The sequence below is a fragment of the Symphalangus syndactylus genome, chromosome 9 (genome assembly GCF_028878055.3).
Source record: "Symphalangus syndactylus isolate Jambi chromosome 9, NHGRI_mSymSyn1-v2.1_pri, whole genome shotgun sequence".
NCBI lineage: Eukaryota > Metazoa > Chordata > Mammalia > Primates > Hylobatidae > Symphalangus > Symphalangus syndactylus.
This window is the reverse complement of record NC_072431.2, coordinates 120,906,788-120,929,979: the sequence shown is the minus strand read 5'-3', so window position 1 is coordinate 120,929,979 and position 23,192 is coordinate 120,906,788. Positions and strand designations below refer to the sequence as shown.

At 41.1% G+C, this 23,192-nt stretch overlaps 1 protein-coding gene across 2 annotated transcripts in view; it reads left to right on the top strand.

The window, feature by feature from the left end:
- ADAMTSL1 (ADAMTS like 1) overlaps positions 1-23,192 on the top strand; it is a 956,380-nt gene that overhangs the window by 842,378 nt on the left and 90,810 nt on the right. For both annotated transcript variants that reach the window (XM_063609087.1, XM_055294157.1), the window contains 2 exons: positions 13,536-13,664; positions 22,772-22,951. In XM_063609087.1, coding sequence (XP_063465157.1) covers positions 13,536-13,664; positions 22,772-22,951 — 309 coding nt within the window. The remainder of the gene's footprint in view (positions 1-13,535; positions 13,665-22,771; positions 22,952-23,192) is intronic.

The window sequence follows — 23,192 nt, the reverse complement described above, 5'->3', positions numbered from 1 at the left end:
TCTCCCCATTTTAGTTTCAGCTGATTAGCAATGTTAATTCTTCCTTAGCCATGTCACAGGTTCCAGGGATTATGACATAAACATCTTTGGAAGGTCATTATTCTGCCCACCACAACCTGTCTGAAGGGCGCACAGCTCATTTTCATCTGACTGTTATCCCCCAAAAATAAAAATTTAATGTTCCTAGACTTTCCCATGATTTTAGAGATACCAAACCAAAAGATGTTTAAAAACAACCCCTTTTTTTAACTCACCATTTTTAACTGAACCCAACTAATTCAAATTTTTAAAAATCCTTTTTGGGCTAAACATGTCTGTGCTCTGAATATAGCCCTGAGGCTACCAATACCCCCGGTTTGTATTCCATTTTCTATATTATCTGCTCATATATTACACCTCACTTTCCAGATAGAGTCAGAGTGTTATTCAAAGTATAATCACAATTTATTTGATTAGATTATTCCAACAAAAACCATGTAATAATTTGGATGGAAGGGAAATAATTATTTTTTACTATTACTGAGAAGCCTACTATAATAATAGAATAGTAAGATTCTAGGGAAAGTTTTTGCCTCATTGCCAAATTTAGAAGCAGAACAGAACTATGAAACTCTTTCCTGATTATAAACAGAGGGATTTAAATAGCTACTGTCTTGGGTCTCTTTTAGACCCAAGAGTTCTATGAATCTCTTGCGTATATAATAATGAATGACAGCATTCTTTACCATCACTATCAACTATTAACTCCCTTTATCTGAAATTCTGACGTTGAAAATCAACTCTGTTGTATTTTGGGGAATGGAAGACTAGATGGCAAAGAAGTAGTACAGCTTTTGTGATGAAGTCTTGGAAGAATAACAAGTGAGAAGAAAACGTCTCAGAGAACTGGTGAAGACAAAGGGTACAGGGTAAACAGAGCTGGCTATTGGTCAAATGCTGACTCGAGAGGCCGGAAATAGATGTAAAGGAGGCCTTGCAAGAAGGTCAGCAGGGAGTTAAAAATCCTGCACTATAAAATGCAAAAGACGTTGGGAAGGAAAACTGGACTAAGAAAAGATCTTGCATGTTAATGTAACTATTATTTGTAACAAAGCAACTCTTACGGGAATTGTCAGGTAGCGAGATCCGGAAAAGCTTCTGGCCAGCAAGGAATAGTAATGGAACATTAATATTCAGAATCCATTATTACTAATATCAGATGGATAAGACATTGTTGGTATTTATAAGGGTTTTCCTTGCTCCTGCTGATCTCAGTCCCTCAAAGTTTATTTGACTCATGAGTCTTAAATTCTTCAACTGGAAATTCTCATTTCAGAGAAAATTTGAAGATTTAATTCCAGTGATCCTTGTGAGAAACCTATGACAATTCTAGTATAAGCAGAGTCTAGCTATTCTTAAGACATTTCTTTAAACCCTAAAGTATAATAAAAAAAAAAAAAACAACAAACTAAAGGGGTACCAGGAAAAAAAAAAAAGACGTTTCTTTGATATACTCACTCTTTATAAGGTATTGTTCATTGATTAAATCTGGATTAAATACAATTTGCTCAGTTTAGGGTATTAAAAATGTGTGAAATTTATAATACTTCATTGCTTTAAACTAAAATATTACCTTATACTGTACTCAAATATTGCTGTATACTCAAATATTTTAATTAGTAGACATCACTGTCTTTTTTGTGTTTTAACTGAGATTTGGATCTTCCATGGATATCACAACTGTTTTCTTGAACTCTAATGGGGTCACCCAGGGAGTCGATCTGGCATATGTTGTTTCCTAGCATTTCTAGAAATGGGTACTTTTTGGAATCTTCAACAAGGCCAGCCATGGTGTGACTTTTAAGCTCTCTGCATCTGTCCAGATATTGTTACCAGTTTACAAAGAATCTGTTGTATTTAAATTATTTCTTCTAATTACACTGGAATTCTCAGAGTTGTTCAAAATAGAAGCAGTTTAGTTCTTTCTAACAAATTTGTTACCTCTCCTCTTACCTGTCTTCCTCTTTCTTTTCTTTAACGTTTTCCTTTCTGTGTGTTTTCTGTATTCATCAGAAGGTCCCAGCACTGCTCCTCATAGAGTTTTGCCATGGTGTTATAGCAGAGATAGTGCTGGTGATAGCTAGCATTTATTCAAACTTCCTGCTGTGCTAAGCCGTTTTTCTTACAGCTTTGCATGCATCCATTTACTTACTCCTCTCAGCCACTGTAGAAGTAGAAAACTGAGGCACAGAGATTAAATAACTTGCCTAAGGTACTTAGCTATACTATGCAGAGATGAGGTCGGGACACCTAACCTGTAGACAGCCCTTTCTCCTGCCCCTGCCCCTGCCCACTGCAGGCATCACTAGCTCATCGTGTGTTTTTGCTCTTCAGCCCTTATGAATGTAACTCGGAATCCGTGTCTGCACAGTACTCCAGGAAAACTCTGTCAGTCATTAGATTTGGCTTCAGGATCTCAAACCTATTTGCTGTTTGTGGGCCCTTTCTGAAGCTCTCATGAAATCTCCAAACCTGCCAAATCTGCCCAGCCTGCGGCCCTTGTGTCTGTTGTTGCCCCGTTTCCAGTTATCTTCCACAAGTCTCTCTTCTCCCTGAGAATGAATACACATGCACACTTCCTAGCCTAAACTGCCTTAGCCAAACAGAGAATCTAAGTCCTTGAAGTACAACTCATTTTTGATGGCAAAGACTAGGGGAAATTATTTTCAAGTATATTTGTGACTTACAGTGTTAGAGGAATGGAAGGAAGACCCATTGGATTCATCCAAAGAGTCAACAAATGTTCATTAAGCCGGGGTTAAATGGCACTTACTGTTACAGAAAAACAAACCTATAAATATATGATGGCTAAAATATGATAGTTTATTTCTTGCTCACATAAAGTCTAAAATAATTGCACAGCAGAGTTTTTGTATTTTCGGCCAAGAAGTGGCACACTTCACGTCTGTTCATGTTCCATCTGCTAGAACTCAGTTCCATGCTCATAGCTAACTGCAAAAAGGCTGGAAAATTATCTAGCTGTGTGCACAGGAAGAAGAGGAAAAGGGTTTGGCTGATAGCAAGTCACTCTCTGCCATGGCTTCTAAAATGGAAGGCGGCATGACAGTTTAAACAAAGTTTCTATTAGCAGAGGCCTGGGATTCAGCCCTGAGTAAACAGTACTTACAATGCTCTCTACTCTTGGCTTCACTCAAAAAACAAACTTTCCATCTCCTCTGGCTTCTCTCTCAATCACCTTTATATTAGGCCAAAGATATTTTTCAAACACATATGTTCAGATTTTTTCCCACTGAATTTTGATTTTACCCCAAATCACATAGGAGAGAGACCTGAGCCAGAGCCCAGACTATGTGCAAGAATGGATTTCTGAGCATTTGCTCCAGGGGTTACTCGTCTGTCCCTGCCTGTCTCTCCAGAGGTCCTCATCCCTCAGGATCAAGATGGTGCCTAGTTTGCTGAACACTTCTGTTTTAAAGGCATCACAAGGCCATGCTCCTTCCTTAATGGCCTTCACATCCTTGGATGCTGACGTACAAGTTTTAGCCATACGTCAGGCTCGCCTTTTGTATACGAGCTGCCCTCGTTTACTAGTGAGGTTCTATTTCCCCTGTTACATTACTTCTAACAGGAACTATAATCCAAAAGCTGTGCTGTGGGTACAACGAGGTCTGAAGGAACCGTGAAAAATGATTCTCGTAATGCTTCTCTTTCTGTGTCTGACTATCTTGGAGGGGCTTCACTTCTCATATTGGGCCTGATAAATTGAAACGCTTGCCTTTATGTCTGTTTCCTTATTTTTTCTTCAATTTATACAGATAAAAACCTTGGCATAATCTCCTTCTGTTTCTATGGCTCTCATTCAGCTATAACACCAACAAATTTACAGATTAAATGAAAGAATGTAAACTCTATCAATTTCTATAAATTAACACTAATCTGTGAGCTGATGTTGACTTGCTAAAACTAAATGACTGTTCACAAAGCATACGTAGTACTGGCCAGGCGCGGTGGCTCACGCCTGAAATCCCAGCACTCTGGGAGGCCGAGGTGGGCGGATCACGAGGTCAGGAGATTGAGACCATCCTGGCTAACATGGTGAAACCCCGTCTCTACTGAAAACTACAAAAAACTAGCCGGGCGCAGTGGTCGGCGCCTGTAGTCCCAGCTACTCGGGAGGCTGAGGCTGGAGAATGGTGTGAACCCGGCAGGCGGAGCTTGCAGTGAGCCGTGATCGCGCCACTGCACTCCAGCCTGGAGGACAGAGCCAGACTCCGTCTCAAAAAAAAAAAAAAAAAAAAAAAAAAAAGCATACATAGTACTGACTGCTGAGGCACGGCTCATGCAGTGGAGGGCTCAGTAATTCTGATGTAGCTCTCAGCACCTTTTTCTGTTTTTCCTATTCTGAAAGCCCTTTTGGTACAGCATGCCATGGCTTTTGTTATCTTAACACAAATGTGTAATTTATCATTTCACTCCTTCTCTGCATCTTTGTTTTTTTCTCCTTAGTTAACTTCTATGGTTAAACTAGTACTAGTTAATATCAATGTGATTGTAATCGTGTCCACAAACAGAGGTACTGGCGATCACATGGCAGTCGTCACACAGCAGTAATCAATTAGTAGGTGATCAACCAGGTGATCTAAAGTAGGCTTATGTTGATTTTTTTAAGTTGGCCACTAAAATAACAGCTCCAGCTTGAAAAATTGTAATAGAGATCTAGTGGTGCTCAAAAGATATCTCTCACCAGGAAGAACAGGAACCAGTTAAAGAAAAACTAAAAGAGTACAACGTATTGAATATCAAACCTGCCTCCATAACAGAATCACCTAGGAACTTGTTTAAAATAGAGATTACAGCTTCTACCCTGTCATCTGAGATTCAGATTTAGTAGTTCTAAAGTGGGACTCAAAATATATGCTAACATTTTTCTAATAGGTGTAAGAGGGTCAACTGATTAAGAAACATTATTTTCATTATAAATATTGATTATAAATACTTGGATAACTTTGTGCTTTGTCTTAACAGTGGATCATGAAAGTAATAAGAATGTATAAGAAGTAGCCTGTGCTAACAACAGTACTTCTGACAAGAAAAAAAGGCCATTACTTTCCAGCAAAAACTCAGTATAATTAATTAAGGGCTGGATTTCATTCAGTGACATTTGAATTTTATAGCTATACACTTGCAGCTATAAAAAACCACCTTTATTATTAAAATTCCTGTAGGAAAAATAACTTGGTAATTGTGACTCTAAAGCTCTCTGGTCCCTAACCTCATTTTCCCCATTGGCACAGTTGTTTTTATAACACAGTAGAGCAACTCTTGTATTATAGCAGGACAGATTATATTTTAAACAAGTGCCCTGGGGATTCTGAGGCAGCCAGTCCACAGACACAGATTTGGGACTACTTATCACAAGCACCAGACTTTAGGTCAAAGATCTGGGCTCCAGTTCAGCCCTATAACTTGCTAGTTCTGTTGCCTTGGACAAACCATGGGGCCTTTCTGAGTCTGAGTTCTTTGTGTATGTGAAAGATAGTACTGTTGTTTCTGCCTCTCAGAGTTGTTATCCAAAAAATCCAGATAATGCACATAGCACACCATATAAACACATATTTTCATTTAACAGATATTTATTGAGAATCTACTAGGTGCCAGGCCTAGGTGATAGAAATAAAGAAGAGAACAAGAGAGATGAGATCTCTGATGTTATCAAAATTACATAATGAAGTAGCAGCAGCTGCTGGGAGATACACAAATATAGAAGATAAATTCTGTTAGTTCTAGTGCTTATGAAGAAAGTAAAGTTGTCCCCATCTAAAGTATGCATCTCTTCACCTCCATGCCACACACAGGGATGCATGCTTTATATGGAGTGGTTAGAAAAGGCCTCACTAGGAGGTATTATTTGCACAGAGACCTGAATGACCAGAGGAGAGCCGTGCAGAAGTCTGTAGGTAGAAGATGTCAGGGACAGGGAATGGCCAGGGCTGACATTCTGCTGTGTTGGAGGAAAGGAAGGCCAGTGTGCTGGAGCACTGTGATTGATGGGGAGTGTGGGCTAAGTGAGGTAGGTGATATAGACCACTGGGTCTTAATGTACAGGGGAATGGTTGGTCACGAAAAGGAGCTTGAGGCCGGGCATGGTGGCTCACACCTGTAATCCCAGCACTTCGGGAGGCGGAAGCAATCACCTGAGGTCAGGAGTTCGAGACCAGCCTGACCAATATGGTGAAACCCCGTCTCTATTAAAAATACAAAATTAGCTGGGTGTGATGGTGCATGCCTGTAATCTCAGCTACTTGGGAGACTGGGGCAGGAGAAGTACTTGAACCCGGGAGGCAGAGGTTGCAGTGAGCTGAGATGCCCCCATTGCACTCCAGCCTGGGCAGCAAGAGCGAAACTCCATCTCAAAAACAAAAAAAAGAAAAGAAAAAGAGCTTGAAATTTTGTTTTAATTGTACTGAAAAGGGACTGGAAAGTTTAAGCAGAAAAGTTGTATGGTTTGATTCATGTTTTAGCAAGATCACTCTGGCTGCCATAAAACTGTAGTGAGGGAAGAGTGAAAGTCAGAAGACCAGTTAGGCTGTATAGTAGTCCAGCCAGAGATTACGGTAGCATTAGATCATAGCAACAGAGATGCTGGTGAGATGTAGGGTAGATTTGGAGTCAGAGCTGGGTAGCTCTAACTCTTGAGTAGGGAGGTGAGGTCATGTATACCAGTGCTAATTCAGTATCATTCCAACTGCTTCCTCCCGTTGTGGACATGCATTTACTATGCTCAACAATCATTATAGTACTAAATCACTCATCAGATGATACATAATCTCAAATGTGTGGAATATAAGTGGTATAAGGAAAGAGGCCCCTGAACAGTCAAAATAGAACCTATGCACGCATTCCAAGGTGAGCGTCTCAGAACATTATTCAAGTTTCTGCCCTTGAACACAGTTCTGATGAGCTTAATTACCTAAACCTAGAAGGCAAATAAAATGGCAAAGAAGAAAGAGAGATATAGCTTCTATTATGAGGCTGTGGGACGGTGCAAACAGGAATACAGGATAAATAGATGTGGGAGAAAACAAAAAATATAAAAAGCAAGTATAAGACTCCAAAGGGCATTTCTGAATTAAGGTTTCTTCACATTTAATGAAAGCAGAGAAGAGTGAATATCACTGTAGAATATCCCGCCTATAAAATGGTTAAAACAAAATTAAATCCACTTAACTTACAAAAGGTTAAGCTTTGGTTATACGAATATGATCTCATGTGGACCCTGTTTCCCCAAGGTGTTCAATGAATGAGTCTTTTCATTGTATTTTGTAGTCATGTGCATGAAGTGCTGTATTTTATTCCCAGCTGATGAAGGCCTATTAAAACACAATGTACACAGGACTTCGACTTCTGGAAAGATGGCATAGTTACACTTTTCCCTATTCTTACTGCTAAGTACCACTAAAGGCCCTGTACATTGTATATAAAACACACATAAGGAGACTAAAAAGTGAAGGGAAGAAAGTCAACTGACCGAAGAGCTTGGAAATCAAACTGTAAATTTGTTGGGTTTTCTTTTTGCCTTATAAATCACAAACTTGGAGCTCAAGAAGCTGGCTACTGGTAAACACCAATGAGTACCAAAAAAAAAAAAAAAAAAAAAAAAAACACCAGCTAGAAACCTTCTCTCTCTAACAAAAGGAACATGAAAGGGGAAGCATAGCAAGACAGAAAACCTTTAGAAAATTCTACTCTATGCTAGCCAAATGCCACCGAAAACAGTGTGTCCACCACTACCCACACCAGCAAAGGCTGAGCAGGGAGCCTAGATTCCCCACCAGCCAGCCTCAAATGAGATGCCCCCCCAACCCTCATGGAGGGGAGTATCAGAGATTTTCAGTCCTCGTTCATTACACCTACCAGAGCGTAATGTGGAGACCACATGGGGAGCCTGGAGTTCCACCTTCACCCTGCAGTGCCCACCTTCCCCTCCCCCCTGGGGTGGTGTAGAGGAGGTCTCCTGGAGAGCGAGGGCTTGTACCACCTGCCCAAGTTGAGGAGGCTCCTCCCGCAGCTGTGTAGTGGGGACTATGTGGGGATCCAGAACTCCCACTCCTGCCCAGCAGTAATGAGGGGTCCCACACTTGGGTAACAAAAGAGGCCAAGTGGAGAACTTGGACTTAACCTGCACTGGGTAGTAACAAGGAGGCATCTCCCTGCTCCCATGCCTGAGTGGTTTTATAGAAAGCAGCTAAAACAGAAGGTTTAAATAAGATCCAAAGTCTCATAACTTGAAAAATATACAGGTTTCAATTGAAACCTAGACATCATGAAAAAACCCACCTTCACCACCGTTATTCATTGTAGTGCTAGAACTTCCACCCAGTGCAGTAATGTAAGAAAAGGAAATAAGAGGCATAGAGCCTGGAAACAAAGAAATACAACTTGTCCCTATTTGCAGATGGAATGATTGTCTTTATAGACAATCAAAAGAAAACCAGAATCATTAGGTTAATGTAACAAAATATAACAGGACTTGTATCTCAGAAACAACAAAACTCTGATGAAAGAAATTAAAGAAGATCTAAATTAAAGAAGATAAATAGACATTTATCATGGATTGGAAAACACAACAAAGTCAAGATGTCATTTGTTTCCTAATATACATGTTTAATCTAATTGCTATCATAATCTTACTAATATTTTATACATGTAGAGAAGATTATTCTAAAATGTATATGAAAAAGCAAAGGAACTAGAATAGCAAAGAAGCAGGAGAAATCAGCCAACCTAATTTCAGTATTAGTTATATAGCTATAATAAATAATATTGTGTGGTATTGGTAGAGGGACAGACACATAGATCAGTGGGACAGAATAGAGAACTCAGAAACAGATCTACACAACTGTGCCCAACTAATTTTGACAAAAGTGCAAAAGCAATTCAATGTAGGAAATATAACCTGTTCAATAAGTGGTGAGAGAGCAATTAGACATCCATAGTCAAAAAATAAATGGGCTTTGACCTCTTATCTAAATATGACCTCTCACATCTTACCTAAAAATTAACTCAAAATGTATCACAGACTTAAACATAAAATGTAAAACTATAAAACATTTAGAAAAAAATAGAAAAAATCGTCAGGATCTAGATCTAAGCAAATAGTTCTTAAACTTGATATCAAAAGCATAATCCTATTTTTGCTTTTGTTGCCTATGTTTTTGGGATCTTATCCAAAATATTGCTGCCCAGACTAATGTCATGAAGTGTTTCCTCTATGTTTTTTCCTAGTAGTTTTATCATTTTGGGTCTTACGTTTAAATCTTTGATCCATTTTTAATTTTTATGTAGTAAGAACTGGGGGTCTAGCTTCAGTTTTCCCAGCACCATTTATTGAGGAGACTGTCCTTTCTCTGTTCTGTGTTCTTGGCACTTTTGTTGAAAATGAGTTGGCTGTAAGTACATGGATTCATTTCTGTGTTCTCTATTCTGTTCCATGGGTTTATGTGTCTATTTTTATGGCAATACCGTGCTGTTTGGGTTACTGTAGCTTTATAGTATATTTTAAAATTAGGTAGTGTGATGCTTCCAGCTATGTACTTTTTTTTTTTTTTTTTTGAGATGGAGTCTCACTCTGTCACCAGGCTGGAGTGCAGTGGCACAATCTCAGCTTACTGCAACCTCTGCCTCTTGGGTTCAAGTGATTCTCCTGCCTCAGCCTCCCAAGTAGCTGGGACTACAGGCTGTGCCACCACGCCCAGCTAATTTTTGTATTTTTGGTAGAGACAGGGTTTCACTGTGTTGGCCACAATGGTCTCAGTCTCTTGACCACGTGATCTGCCACCTCAGCCTCCCAAAGTGCTGGGATTACAGGCATGAGCCACCACACCCAGCCCCCCACTTTGTACTTTTTGCTCAAGGTTTCTTTGGCTATTTGGGGTATTTTATGGTTACAGATAAATTTTAAGATTGTTCTATTTTTGTGAAGAGTGTCATTGGTATTTTCACAGGGATTGCACTGAATCTGTAAATTGCTTTGTACAGTATGGACATTTGAACAATATTAATCCTTCCAATCCATAAGCATGGGATATCTTTACATTTATTTGTGTCCATTTTGATTTCTTTCATCAATGTTTTATAGTTTTCAGTGTAGACATATTTCACCTCCTTGGTTAAATTTGTTCCTAAGGGGTTTTTTGTAGCTATTGTAAATGGGATTGTTTCCTTGATTATTTTCAGATAGTTTACTGTTAGTATATAAAAACACTATAGATTTTTGTTTGTTGATTTTGAATCCTGCAACTTTACTGAATTTGTTCTAACAGTTTTTTAGTAAAGTTGTAGAGTTTTCTGTATATGAGATCATGCCATCTGCAAACAAGGACAGTTTAACTTTTTCCTTTCCAATTTGAATGCCCTTTATATGGTTCTCTTAACTAATTGGTTTGGCTAAGACTTGCAGTACTATGTTGAAGAAAAGTGGTGAACATGGATATTCTTGTCTGGTTCCAGATCTTAGAGGAAAAAATTTCAGTTATTCCCCATTCAGTATTATATTAGCTGTGGATTTGTCGTATATGGCCTTTATATTCCTGAAGCCTTCTCAACATAATTTGTTATGAGTTTTTATCATGAATGATGTTGAATTTTGTCAAATGCTTTTTCTGCATCTATTGTCTTTCTTATAGTAGCCATTCTAATTGGGGTGAGATGATACCTCATTGTGGTTTTGGTTTGGATTTCCCTGAAGATTAGTGATGTTGAGCATATGGTTTTTGTCCTTCATTCTGTTCATGTGATATATCACATTTATTGATTTGCATATGTTGAACCATCCTTGTGTCTGTAGGATGAAACTTCATCATGGTGAACAATCTTTTTAATGTGCTGTTGAATTTGGTTTGCTAGTATATTAAGGATTTTTATATACATGTTCTTCAGGGATCTTAGCCTGTAGCCTCCTTTTTGTTGTTGTGTCCTTGTTGGTTACATCAAACTGAAAACCTTCTGCACAGCAAAGGAAACAATCAACAGAATAAAAAGACAATCTACAGAATGAGATAAAATATTTGCAAACTCTTTATCTGGCAAGGGATTAATATTCAGAATATGTAAGGAACTCCAACCACTCAACAGCAACAAAAAAAATAATTTTCAAAAATGGACAAAAGATAAAAAAGAACAAGATCAAATTCTTTGTAGGAACATGGATGGAGCTGGAGGCCATTACCCTTAGCAAACTAACGCAGGAACCGAAAACCAAGTACTGCATGTTCTTACCTATAACTGGGAGCTAAATGATGAGAACACATGGACACACAGAGGGAAACAACAGACGCTAGGGCCTGGTGGAGGGCAGGAGGAGGGAGAGGATCAGGAAGAATAACTATCAAGTACTAGGTTTAATACCTGGCTGATGAAATAATCTGTACAACAAACCCCCATGACACAAGGTTACCTATGTAACAACCCTGCATGTGTGCCCCTGAACTTGATTAGTTAATTAACAAGGGCAAAAGACCTGAATAGACATTTCTCAAAAGAATACATACAAATGGCCAATAGGCATATGAAAAATGCTCAACATCACTAATCTTCAGAGAAATGTAAACCAAAACCAAAATGCAATATCACCTTACCTCTATTAGAATGGATACTATCAAAAAGACAAAAAATAGCAAATACTGGCGCAGATGTGGAGAAGACGGAATTCTTATACATTGTTAATGGGAATATAAATTAGTATAGCCATTACGGAAAACAGCTTAGATGTTCCTCAAAAAATTAAAACTAGAACTACCATATGATCCAGCAATCCTATTCCTGGGTATATATGCATAGGAAATAAAAACAGTAATCAAAGCGATATCTGCACTACAATATTTATTGCAGCACTATTCACAATATCCAAGATATAGAATCAACCTAAGTGTCCATCAACAGATGAATGGATAAAGAAAATATGGTATATATGTACAGTGGAATACTTTTCCACCATTAAAAAAAAAAAAAAAAAGAATGAGGCCAGGCATGGTGGCTCATGCCTGTAATCCCAGCACTTTGAGAGGCTAAGGTGGGTGGATCGCTTGAGCCCAGGAGTTTGAAACTAGCCTGGGCAACACTGGGAAACCCTGTATCTCCAAAAATAAAAAATATAAAAAATAATTCTATCCAGGCGTGATGGTATACACCTGTAGTTTCAGCTACCCAGGAGGCTTAGGTGGAAGGATCACTTGAGCTTGGGAGGCAGAGGCTGCAGTGAGCCAACATCACACCACTGCCCTCCAGCCTGGATGCCAAAGCAAGACCAACCCTGTCTCAAAAAAAAAAAAAAAGAGAGAGAGAGAAAAAAAAGAAATCCTGTTATTTGCAGCAACATGGATGAACCCGGAGGTTATTATGTTAAGTGAAAGAAGCCAGGCACAGAAAGACAAACTTTTCTTTTTATAGATCACGCTTTTCAAAAGTTTTTCATTGACACATAATAATTGTACATATTTATGGGGAACAGTGTGTTTTTTTGGATACATGTATACATTGTATAAAAATCAAATTAGGGTATTTAGCATATCCATCACTTCTTACATTTATCATTTTTTGTGGTCAGGACATTCAAAATCCTTTCTCCTAGATATTTTGAAATATACACATAGTCACCCTACTGTGCCATATAATACCATAATTTATTCCTCCTATGTAACTATAACTTTGTGCCTCTTGACCAATCTCTCGCTATCTTCCTCTCCCCACTCCCTTCCCCAGTCTCTGGTAACCACTATGTTACTCTCTACTTCTATGAGATCAACTTCTTTCGATTCTACATATAAGTGAGATAATGCAGTATTTGTCTTCCTGTGTCATTTCTTTTTTGAGACAGAGTCTCGCCCTGTCACCCAGGCTGGAGTGCAGTGGTGTGATCTCGGCTCATTGCAACTTCCACCTCCCAGGTTCAAGCGATTCTCATGCCTCAGCCTCCTAAGTAGCTAGGATTACAGGTGCATGCCACCACACATGGTTAATTTTTGTATTTTTAGTAGAGACGGGGTTTCACCGTGTTGGCCAGGCTAGTCTCAAACTCCTGGCCTCAAGTGATTGACCCACCTCAACCTCCCAAAGTGCTGGGATTACAGGCATGAGCCACTGCACCCAGCGGTCTCTATTATTTCTTATAACTGCATGTGAATCTACAATTACCTTAAAGTGAAAAAATTTAATTTTAAAAAAGGCCCTGTAAAACATGATGTTGAGGGTTATTTGTTAATTTAATGTTTAGAATGCATAAATCATCTCAATTTGTATAATATGCTCTATCTTCAAACTCTTCAACCCTTGGTCTTTTACTGACAACACTACGGTAGGTACGTAGGTAGGTAGATGCTTTTATACTGTGCACTTGCAATTTTTCGAGAGCAAACATAGTTAGTGGCAAAAGTCTGGGTAGACCAGTCATGCATTGGTGGTTAGCCCATATTTCAAAGGAGTGCCCCAATTTCCACAGTCACCACCAAGTAACATCTCATATTCTTTCTTATCTTCAGGAAAGCCACTAGTGAAAACATCACGAATGACTGTGATCAACACGGAGAAGCCTGCAGTCACAGTCGATATAGGAAGCACCATCAAAACAGTGCAGGGAGTGAATGTGACAATTAACTGCCAGGTTGCAGGTGAGAAATTCGTGTATGTATTTGTTCACATGTTAATGGAGCCCTGTGCTAGGTTGGGGATGCAAAGACAAATTAGACACAGATTCTACTCTCAGGGATATAGTGCTAGTAGGGAAGCCAAAGCATGAACCTCAGTTGCTCTGAAAGTAGAAAGTGCTACAGAAATTGAGAGGAAGAAAGATTAATTCTGACTGGGACAGATAGGTAAAATTGATCTTTTTATGTGTATGTTTTTCTTTAATCTTAGCCTTCCATACAGATAGAATGTGAACGTGCAAAGATGGGGGCAAGGAATTCCAAGTGGACAAAGGAGAGTGATAAATTCATGGAAGTAGAAAATCCTCTAGGCTGTAGAGAGAACAGTGTGAGCTTTAGTCTGGGTGGAGCCCAGAGTGCAGAAATGCAGGTGGGAAGTGACGTTAAAGAGCCATGCTTCCGAAAGACAAAGCCACCAGCATTGAAGAGAATGGATTGAAGAAGGGAAATACTAGGACAGAAAGGCCAAGTAAGACTCATCACTGTAGTTTACAGGAGAAGTCATGGAGGCCTGAACTCAGGGCAGTGGGGATGGGAAGGTAAGGACTGGATGGACGTGACAAAAATGGCAAGAGGTAAGACCAACAGCAGCCCGGAGCTTGCTCACGTCAGAAGTGGGCAGGAGTTATTAGAGAAGATAGCCAGTGGAGTTCTGATACAGGCATTGCCCTTAGGTGGGCCTTGCAAACTCAGAGGTCAACAGGGACCAGGAAGGCACAGTGAAGCAAGGAGTAGTAGACAATAGGGGGTGGTAACCTTCAATTAAAAGACAGAAAACACCTACATATAGCAGAATGAGGCCCAGCTACTATTTTTCCCTTCCTGTAGACCACTCATTTGTGATTTGTACCCTAGGGGTTTCACTGCCACAATGCGATGAAGAAATGAATGGTTCTTGTGCCGTTGGGCAACTAGTCTTCTGATTGCTGTCCTCCTCAGATATACCCCACAGTGGCATGGCCACACCAAACCCAGGTTCCCCGATCATACCCTGTCTGCAGAATAGATAGGCAGTGGCACCCCATGCTTTGGTGGTTTCTTCATCTTAGATCTTCATCCTATGAAGGTTTACCTCAATTTGTTACTTATAAGACCAGAAAACCCATTTTAGAGTAAGTAGGAGGAATATCTTAACCTAGGACTTACTGTTTCCAAATAATAGCCAAGTCTGATTTTCTTTGAAATATTCTGATAGCTTTAGGATATCTGAAATATGGCCAGACCTGGTGGCTCACGCCTGCAATCTCAGCACTTTGGGAAGCTGAGGTGGGCGGATTACTTGAGCCCTGGAGTTGAAGACCAGCCTAGGCAACATGGCAAAACCTTGTCTCTACAAAAAAATACAAAAATTAGCCAGGTGTGGTGGCACATGCCTGTAGTCTCAGCTGAGGGAGGCTGAGATGGGAGGATCATTTGAGCCCAGAGGTCAAGGCTGCAGTGAGCCATGGGCATGCCACAGCACTCCAGCCTGGGTGACAGAGCGAGACCCTATCTCAAAAAATAAAAATTAGGATATCTGAAATATAAATCTATCTTTGTAAATGTGCATTAGCTTTGCCTTTGTAGAGCTTCTCATGGCCTTTGATGCTTCCCTTCCAGCCTCATCAGTGAAATCTAGAACCAAGTCCCTTCAGCCCTGTACTCCTAGATAGGTAGTAAGACAAAACCCCTGACAGGGATTGGCATGAATGAGCTACCCCTCTGTGCAGGGATTAATGGTGGTGCCGGTAGAGCCCTTTCTGCAGAACCATCACCCCTCAACACACACCTGATCACTATGGACACATGCTTTGGCGATGAAACACTGGTGACATGATGGACCACGTTGTGTATCTTCTTGAGAGGTGGAACTGGTGGGAGTAAAAGAATTGGGGAGGGGCTGGGCACGGGGACTCACACCTGTAATCACAGCACTTTGGGGGCCCAAGGTGGGTGGATCACCTGAGGTCAGGAGTTTGAGACTGGCCTGGCCAACATGGTGAAACCCTATCTCTACTAAAAATACAAAAATTAGCCAAGTATGGTGGCAAGTGCTTGTAATCACAGCTACTCAGGAGGCTGAGGCATGAGAGTCACTTGAACCTAGGAAGCAGAGGTTGCAGTGAGCAGAGATCGAACCACTGCACTCCAGCCTGGGCAATAGAGCAAGACTCTGTCTCAAAAAAAAAAAAAAATAGGGGAGGAAAGTGCAGCAAAACAAGGAAATGGGCATTTAAAGGAGACTGAAAGAACCAGAATCTGGCTGAGGAAGTATTTACGTTGGGGGAGCCTAAGACATTAAAACGAGCTTTGGCCACTCTTTCGTGCCGCCTAGGGCCCTCTCTCTGGGACTTCGTCCAGAGGCTCACTTGATAACCTTATAGTGAGAACCTGATATACCTAGTTTTCCCTGGCTATGACATTGCAGTCTTTATTTTTGTTTTTACCCATAAAACCATCTGTATTAATGCTGATTAACTAAAATAAATATTTGTTTATTTGTCCTTATTCCTTTTGTTAAACAAGATACTCATTCAAAGTAGGTGGGAAAGAGCCTGCTTATAATTACACAGTGAATTTGCTGGACAAGGAAATCATCTGTGAGCTTAGTCTCCAGTTAAAGTACTGACAGCTATAATGCTAAATGCCAAATGGCAGAGGACTACTTTTACTTTGCTGCTATAAGTGGCTCTTAAGGCTCTTTCCTTACTCTTGGTCATCTCTATCCCATTCCTAGCCAGGCAGCTTAGTGGCCTCCTGATTGGTTAGGTGGGATTCTCTAAGCACCAATAACACTGCCAGTAGCTAATACTCTAGCTTGAGAATTTGCAACCCAGACTCTCGTAATAGACAGGGAAGTGTGACTCCATAAGGGCCTGCTTAAAGCAGTATTTTATGTCAAATTCATTCATGTTAGTCATTTAGCAGCTTTTTATGGAGTATTTAATCCAGGTTAGATCAGATTTCTCCTAATCCAAGGAGCCACAGATAAACAAGATACAATTTTCAGGAAGCTCACAGTCTGGGAAGGAGAAAAGTTATGAAATACATAATGATAATACAATGCGATATGTAGATACAGTTGTTATTTTCTTATTATAAAATATTAGCGTATTAAAGAAATTTTAGAAAAACACAGAAAAATATAAGAGGCCAAAAAGGAAAGAAAACAGCTTGTTCAAAGTCGTTCTCTCCAAACTCAACCACAGCTGACAATTTATTATATTTCCTTAATGATTCCCTTTCATCCTGCTTTATTTCCTCTCAGTAATAAACATTTGTCTGTGTCATAAGCATAATTTTAATGGCTATATAATAGCCTATGTTAAGAATATTATGTAATTTACCTAGACTGACTCACATATTTGAATTGTTAGCAATTTTTCATTAAACAACTTTTTGCATACATGTGCTTTCAGCTTATGAAATGCAGCCTCACATTCTTCCCAATCCTAAAGCATCAACAGCATTAGGCAATGAGTATGATAGGCTTTTTCTTGAAAAGTGACCTAATCCACTGTATCACTCCCATGCTTGTTCTCTATTTGTTCTCCGAAGACATCAGAAAACTGAGTCGGCGATAAAGGATCAAGGGAAGAAGCAGTGTTTCAGTAAATGGGAACAGAATGTGCAAAGGGCCTGAGGTAGAAAGAGCGTGCTGCATTTAAAGAAGTGAAACCTGGCTGGTGGTGTGGCTATAACATCAAGAGCAGAGAAGAAAGTAGCATATGAGGCTGAGGAGGTGTGGGTAGGCAGGGGCTAGATCTTACATGTTCTCATAGATTATGGTACAGTTTAGGTTTTTCTCCTAAAAGCAAAGGAAGTATTTGAAGGACTTAGGAGATAAAATCAGCAGGACTAAGGATGCAGAAATAGTTCATGAGTCAGTGATGAGTGGTGTATTAGGATAGCTTAGACTCTGGTATCAAGTAGACCCCCAAATGTATAATGGCTCAAATACAATAGAAGTTTTATTTTTGCTTACCTAAGAGCCCAAAGAGTACACCTGGTCATCTGGAGAGGATCTGCTCCCACAGTGTCATTCAGGGTCGTAGGATGCTGGTGGGTCTGACATCTGGAACACATGCCTTCCAGGGTCTCCTTAGGGGTTACCTCTATCCTATCAACCAGGAGAGGAGAAAACAGAATATGGGGGATGGTTGAGAAGGCTTTTAAGGGCCACACCTGGAAGGAGCACACATTAAGACTTTTCACATTCCTTTAGTCACATGGCCACACACAACTACAAAGGACGCTGGGGAAGGTAGACTCACTGGATACTCAGGAAAAAGAGGGAAACTGGTTTTGTGAAGAGCTATCATTGTCTGCCACAATCAGTATGGAGAAACGTGGAAGGCTGGAAACCTTCTTTCCAGACTGCCATGATTTTTTAGAATGATTGACAAGACTGACAGTTGAGTTACTGTGTCCTTTCTCTTTTCTTTCCCTAAGCCACCCTACCTCCACATCTCCTAGGAAGCTTCTAGAATTTCCCATGTAAAGGTGCACCTTTGAGTGGACACCCCACCTTGAGATGTTGACACACTGCCATGGTGCAGGCAGCCTTCCAAATATAATAAGGGATCCAGTTAACAAGAATACCCTGTCTGGGATTTTTTTAAAAAGAATATTATAGCATCACCCTACCTGGCAGCTCCGTGGACATCAAAGGCACTGGACCCTGTAATCATATCAAGTTACCACCCATTATGACTAAGCTGTTTTACTGATCCTTTCAAGCAGCAGGGAGAGCATGGTGCTGTTGAAAAGATATACCACAGGGGAAAATGCAAACATGGGTTCTTTTCCTTCCCTGTTTTAAGATACAAATAATACCAGGGAGGTTAGCATGTGGAGCCTATCCAAGTAGCTGGTCCACAACAACATAGCTTTTGGATTTTGTTCTGTGGTAGAGCATATTTTCTGTCATTTTCAGGTGTTTCTTTTTGTGGCATTTGCTGTCACACTACAGCAGGCTAGAAAAGATCATCTCCCGCAACCTGACTAAGCTTCTCAACAAGAAAGAGCTAAAAAGCCAGAACACATGGGTTCTGGAACCTCTCTCCTGACAACACCTTGGTTTTACAACCACAGCAGAAACATTAATTCTGAAAGTAGAAAGGAATTAAGCATTTGACAGTTCAGAAATAGTAAAGCAGCAGTTCAGATTTTCTCTCAAGAGTCAGGCTAGTATAATGGCAGGTGGTGTACACTTGTTAAGATGGGGACTGTTGGCATTAAAGGTATCTCAGTCTGAATTCCCACCCTGGCACTGGTGGGTTACTGATTGGCTGTAGGATAGGGAACTGGGGGGAACAGAAACTCTGTTCCGATGTAATCGTTCAGGCATCCAAACAAATGTGACCTTAGGCAGATTTCTTAATCTCTATGAGACCCTTTTTCTCATAAAATGGAGTTATTAAATAGTACCTGCTTCACAGGATCATTGTGAAAAATAAGTGATTGTGTTTATAAAATGTTTGGCTTATAGCAAATGTTCGGTCAATGATATTTCTCCCTTTAACACACTCAGGATACGTTTGCATGGCTCTCAGTACACTCTGATGTTGAGGTATTCTGAACACCAGTATTAGGCATGTGTATCACTACCTTTTCAGGGGACTCTGTGGAACATTCAAGAGCTGGTGAAGTTTTTTAAAGCATCATTGTCATCTCCTGAGAGAAAAAGAAAAAAATCTTTATAACGCCTCAATTATTGTGTTCTGTTTCCTCATTCTACATGCGTAATGTCAGAGCCAGTTATGGAAGGACTGGCTGTCACTCCAAGGTGTCCTCATAATATCATTCTCCACTTAAGGCCCACATTTCCAGGCAGGAAGTCCTCAAAATGTGGCACCAGCAACAATACCTACATTGGCAAACTCACAATGCAGAGCTGTGCTTGAATGAATCTGAGAGATGTTTGCCAGTAGATTAAAGAATGATTCCCACTTAATTTCTCTTCCCTTGGGACTGCTGTCACGTCCATGGTTCCAGGTTTACAGAAACTGGAGGTTTCTTCCTCCACCCTGCTATTCTGAACATTTCCATTTCTCCCATGAAGCCCCCTGCTGTCACCAGAGGAATTCAGCCCTTTTGGTTTATATCCAGTCCTGTCCTCTCAAACAATTATAGAGTGGCATGAGATAGACAGACATCAAGGGAATGGAAGAAGCTTGCAAGCAATTCCTGGGGGAGTGAGAAATAGCTCCCAGGTCTGTCTCCATTCCTGGGTTCTCTCTCTTCTCCCTCTGTTCCACCCTCCCTCCTCCCCTCTGTCACTCTCACTTTCATTTTCTCTCCCCCTGAGTCTCTGTTTGCTGCCCACAGCCCTCCTCAAAGGAAGATGCAGGCAGTAAGTGCTGCATGTGAGCAATGTGAGGGAAAGAGGATGAATAATGCTAGAAAATGGTTTGCAGGGCCGGCATGGTGGCTCGTGCCTGTAATCCCAACACTTTGGAAGGCCAAGGCAGGTAGATCATCTGAGGTCAGGAGTTCAAGACCAGCCTGGACAACATGGCGAAACCCTGTCTCCATTAAAAATACAAAAATTAGCCGGGCGTGGTGGTGCACGCCTGTAATGCCATCTAACTTGGGAGGCTGAGACAGGAGAATCGCTGGAACCCAGGAGGCAGAGGCTGCAGTGAGCCGAGATCATGCCACTGCACTCCAGCCTAGGTGACAGAGTAAGACTCCATCTCAATAAGAAGGAAGGAAGGAAGGAAGGAAGGAAGGAAGGAAGGAAGGAAGGAAGGAAGGAAGGGAGGAAGGAAGGAAGGAAGGGAAAGGAAAGGGAAGGGAAGGAAGGAAGGAAGGAAAGAAGGAAGGAAGGAAGGAAGGAAGGAAGGAAGGAAGGAAGGAAGGGAAAGGAAGGAAGGAAGGGGAAGGAAGGGGAAGGAAAAGAAGAAAGGAAAAGAAAAGGGTTCGCAGGAACTCATTTTTCCTTGTTCTTTCAGGAGAAAAATAGCTAAGAGTGCATTTCTTCAACTTACTTCTGAGGCTTTCTCCTAAATGCCGTGGATTTTTTTCTTTTAAATGGGAAAAAAGCTCAGCTCAGGGTCCAAAGTCCAAGCTGACATGGACAGGCATCACGATGCTCTTGCTCTCCCTAGTGGTGCTGCAATGAAAAGTCAGCTGTTCCACCCCTCACCTGTGTCTTTTCTCCAGGTATCTTTAGAGATGATGCCAACCTGCCCCTCTTATGCACTTGAGCATCAAGTATCCTACTGTTAGAGCCAGATTAGTGTGCCTCTCTCTCATGTGACAAGGCTGTGGTATCCAAGTCTCCACCCACTTTCGATAACCCTGCCTCTCTTTCTCTAGCCAATTTCAAGGACATGTAACAGATACACAGGCAACTCTTTGAAGACTGCATTCTCAACAGAAGGCTAGCCATTAAGGGCAAACTGCCCTTGGCCCACAGGCAAAAACCAGCCCCAGCTCAGGGAAAACACTAGACCACTAGACTAAAGGTCTGGTTCCTTGGCCATTCTTGGCTTTGACCCCATTTCCCCGGACTTGACACTTTTTTTTTTTTTTTTTTTTTTGAGACAGAGTCTTGCTCTGTCACCCAGGCTGGAGTGCAGTGAGGTGATCTCGGCTCACTGCAACCTCTGCCTCCCAAGTTCAAGTGATTCTCCTGCCTCAGCCTCCTGAGTAGCTGGGATTACAGGTGCCCACCACCATGCCTGGCTAATTTTTGTATTTTTAGTATAGACAGGGTTTCACCATGTTGGTCAGACTGGTCTCAAACTCCTGACCTTGTGATCTGTCTGCCTCGGCCTCCCAAAGTGCTAGGATTACAGGCGTGAGCCACCATGCCCGGCCAGAACTTTACACTTTAAGCATGCCCTGGATACATGCCAGTGAGTTCTATAAGTAAACTGTGTGAGCTGGGTCAGCAGGCTGAGTTGTGTAGGGGAGGGTGCTCTCTGCTCTCTGGAGACCTGTGAATCCGTGCCACAGACTTTCAGTCTCTCAACATACTCAGAACCCAGCCTCCTATAGGATCCTCCTAAAGCAGCATCTAGGAAAGCTCATCCTAAACTCCCAGGGCCTGTTTTCCAGCATGTCAACCACAAGGAAACTTCCTGAGGAATTCACAGGGTCCCTAGAGCACAGAGCCTGGCTTCCAAAGACAGAGCCCATCCCAAGTCAGCAGAAGATCTCCCCATCTCTCTCACAGAAAATAAACTTGGATTGTGGAAAGAGTTGAGCACTTTCCTTTTGTCCTTTTCCTGTGGTTCTACTGATACTACCACTTCATGTTCTCTTGCTCTGAGAAGATACGCAGGCTTCCAAAAATACAAGCATGTTTTCTACATAGAGTGTCAACTCCAGTGACAATCTAGCAGCTTCCATTTGTCTAGTTCATACATATATTTTAATGTTGTATAGCTTTGCACTTTTTATTAAAATATATCTATACAGAAAAGTACGTGTTTCATAAAGGTACCAAGTGAACACTCCCCACCAGACCAGCCCCAGGTCAAGACACAGAGCATCGCCAGTGGCCAAGCCCGTTGTCCCATTTCTCAGTCACAACCCCTCCCCATTCATTCCACTGACTACTAACAACATAGATTAATGTTACCAGGTTTTTTTTTTTTTGAAATTATACAGTATGTACTCTTGTGTCTGGCATCTCTTACTCAACATTATGTTTATTTCATTTAGTTTCATTTTCACTGGTGTATACATTGGTTCTGATGTTTTTCAAATACATTTTCTCCAAAGAATTTGGATACTCTCCTTCCACCTCGGCAAGACCCCTTGCCAGCTGCCTGTTTCCTCCTCTTTGTACTGGCCTCCCTCTTCCTGCCTCATCACTGTAAGTTTAAAAGGCAAAAGATCTGGAGACAACTGAGATGTTTATCTTGTATCAACATTTATTCTGATTCTTTTGTCACCCTGAAGCCTATATCCTTATCCTACCAGGCTCTGGGCATTATTTAGTCTGGCCAAAGCCTGGTAGAAGATGTCCCTGTAGAGCAGCCCCACAGAAGGGGGATTCAAGAAGCTATAAATGCCTCTGGGCTCACCTAAATGTGTTTGACTGATGAGTGGGTTTTTTTTTTTTTTTTTCTGCCTAGGAGTGCCTGAAGCTGAAGTCACTTGGTTCAGGAATAAAAGCAAACTGGGCTCCCCCTACCATCTGCACGAAGGCTCCTTGCTGCTCACAAACGTGTCGTCCTCGGATCAGGGCCTGTACTCCTGCAGGGCGGCCAATCTTCATGGAGAGCTGACTGAGAGCACCCAGCTGCTGATCCTAGGTAAACACTTCAAAGCTGGCTGCCTCTGCTGCACCCTGTTGGGAGTGACTATCTAACCCACCCTCTACCTCCTTTGTGCCCTAATCCAATTAAGGACATAAAAGATAAAATTGGTATCCCTTCACTTCTTCCCAATTTAGGGCCTTTCAATAGAACACAAACTTTGAGCCCAAACACGACCTTGAACCTTGGCTCTTCCATTTACTAACTGCCTGGCACTGGGCAAGTTACTTCACTCTGC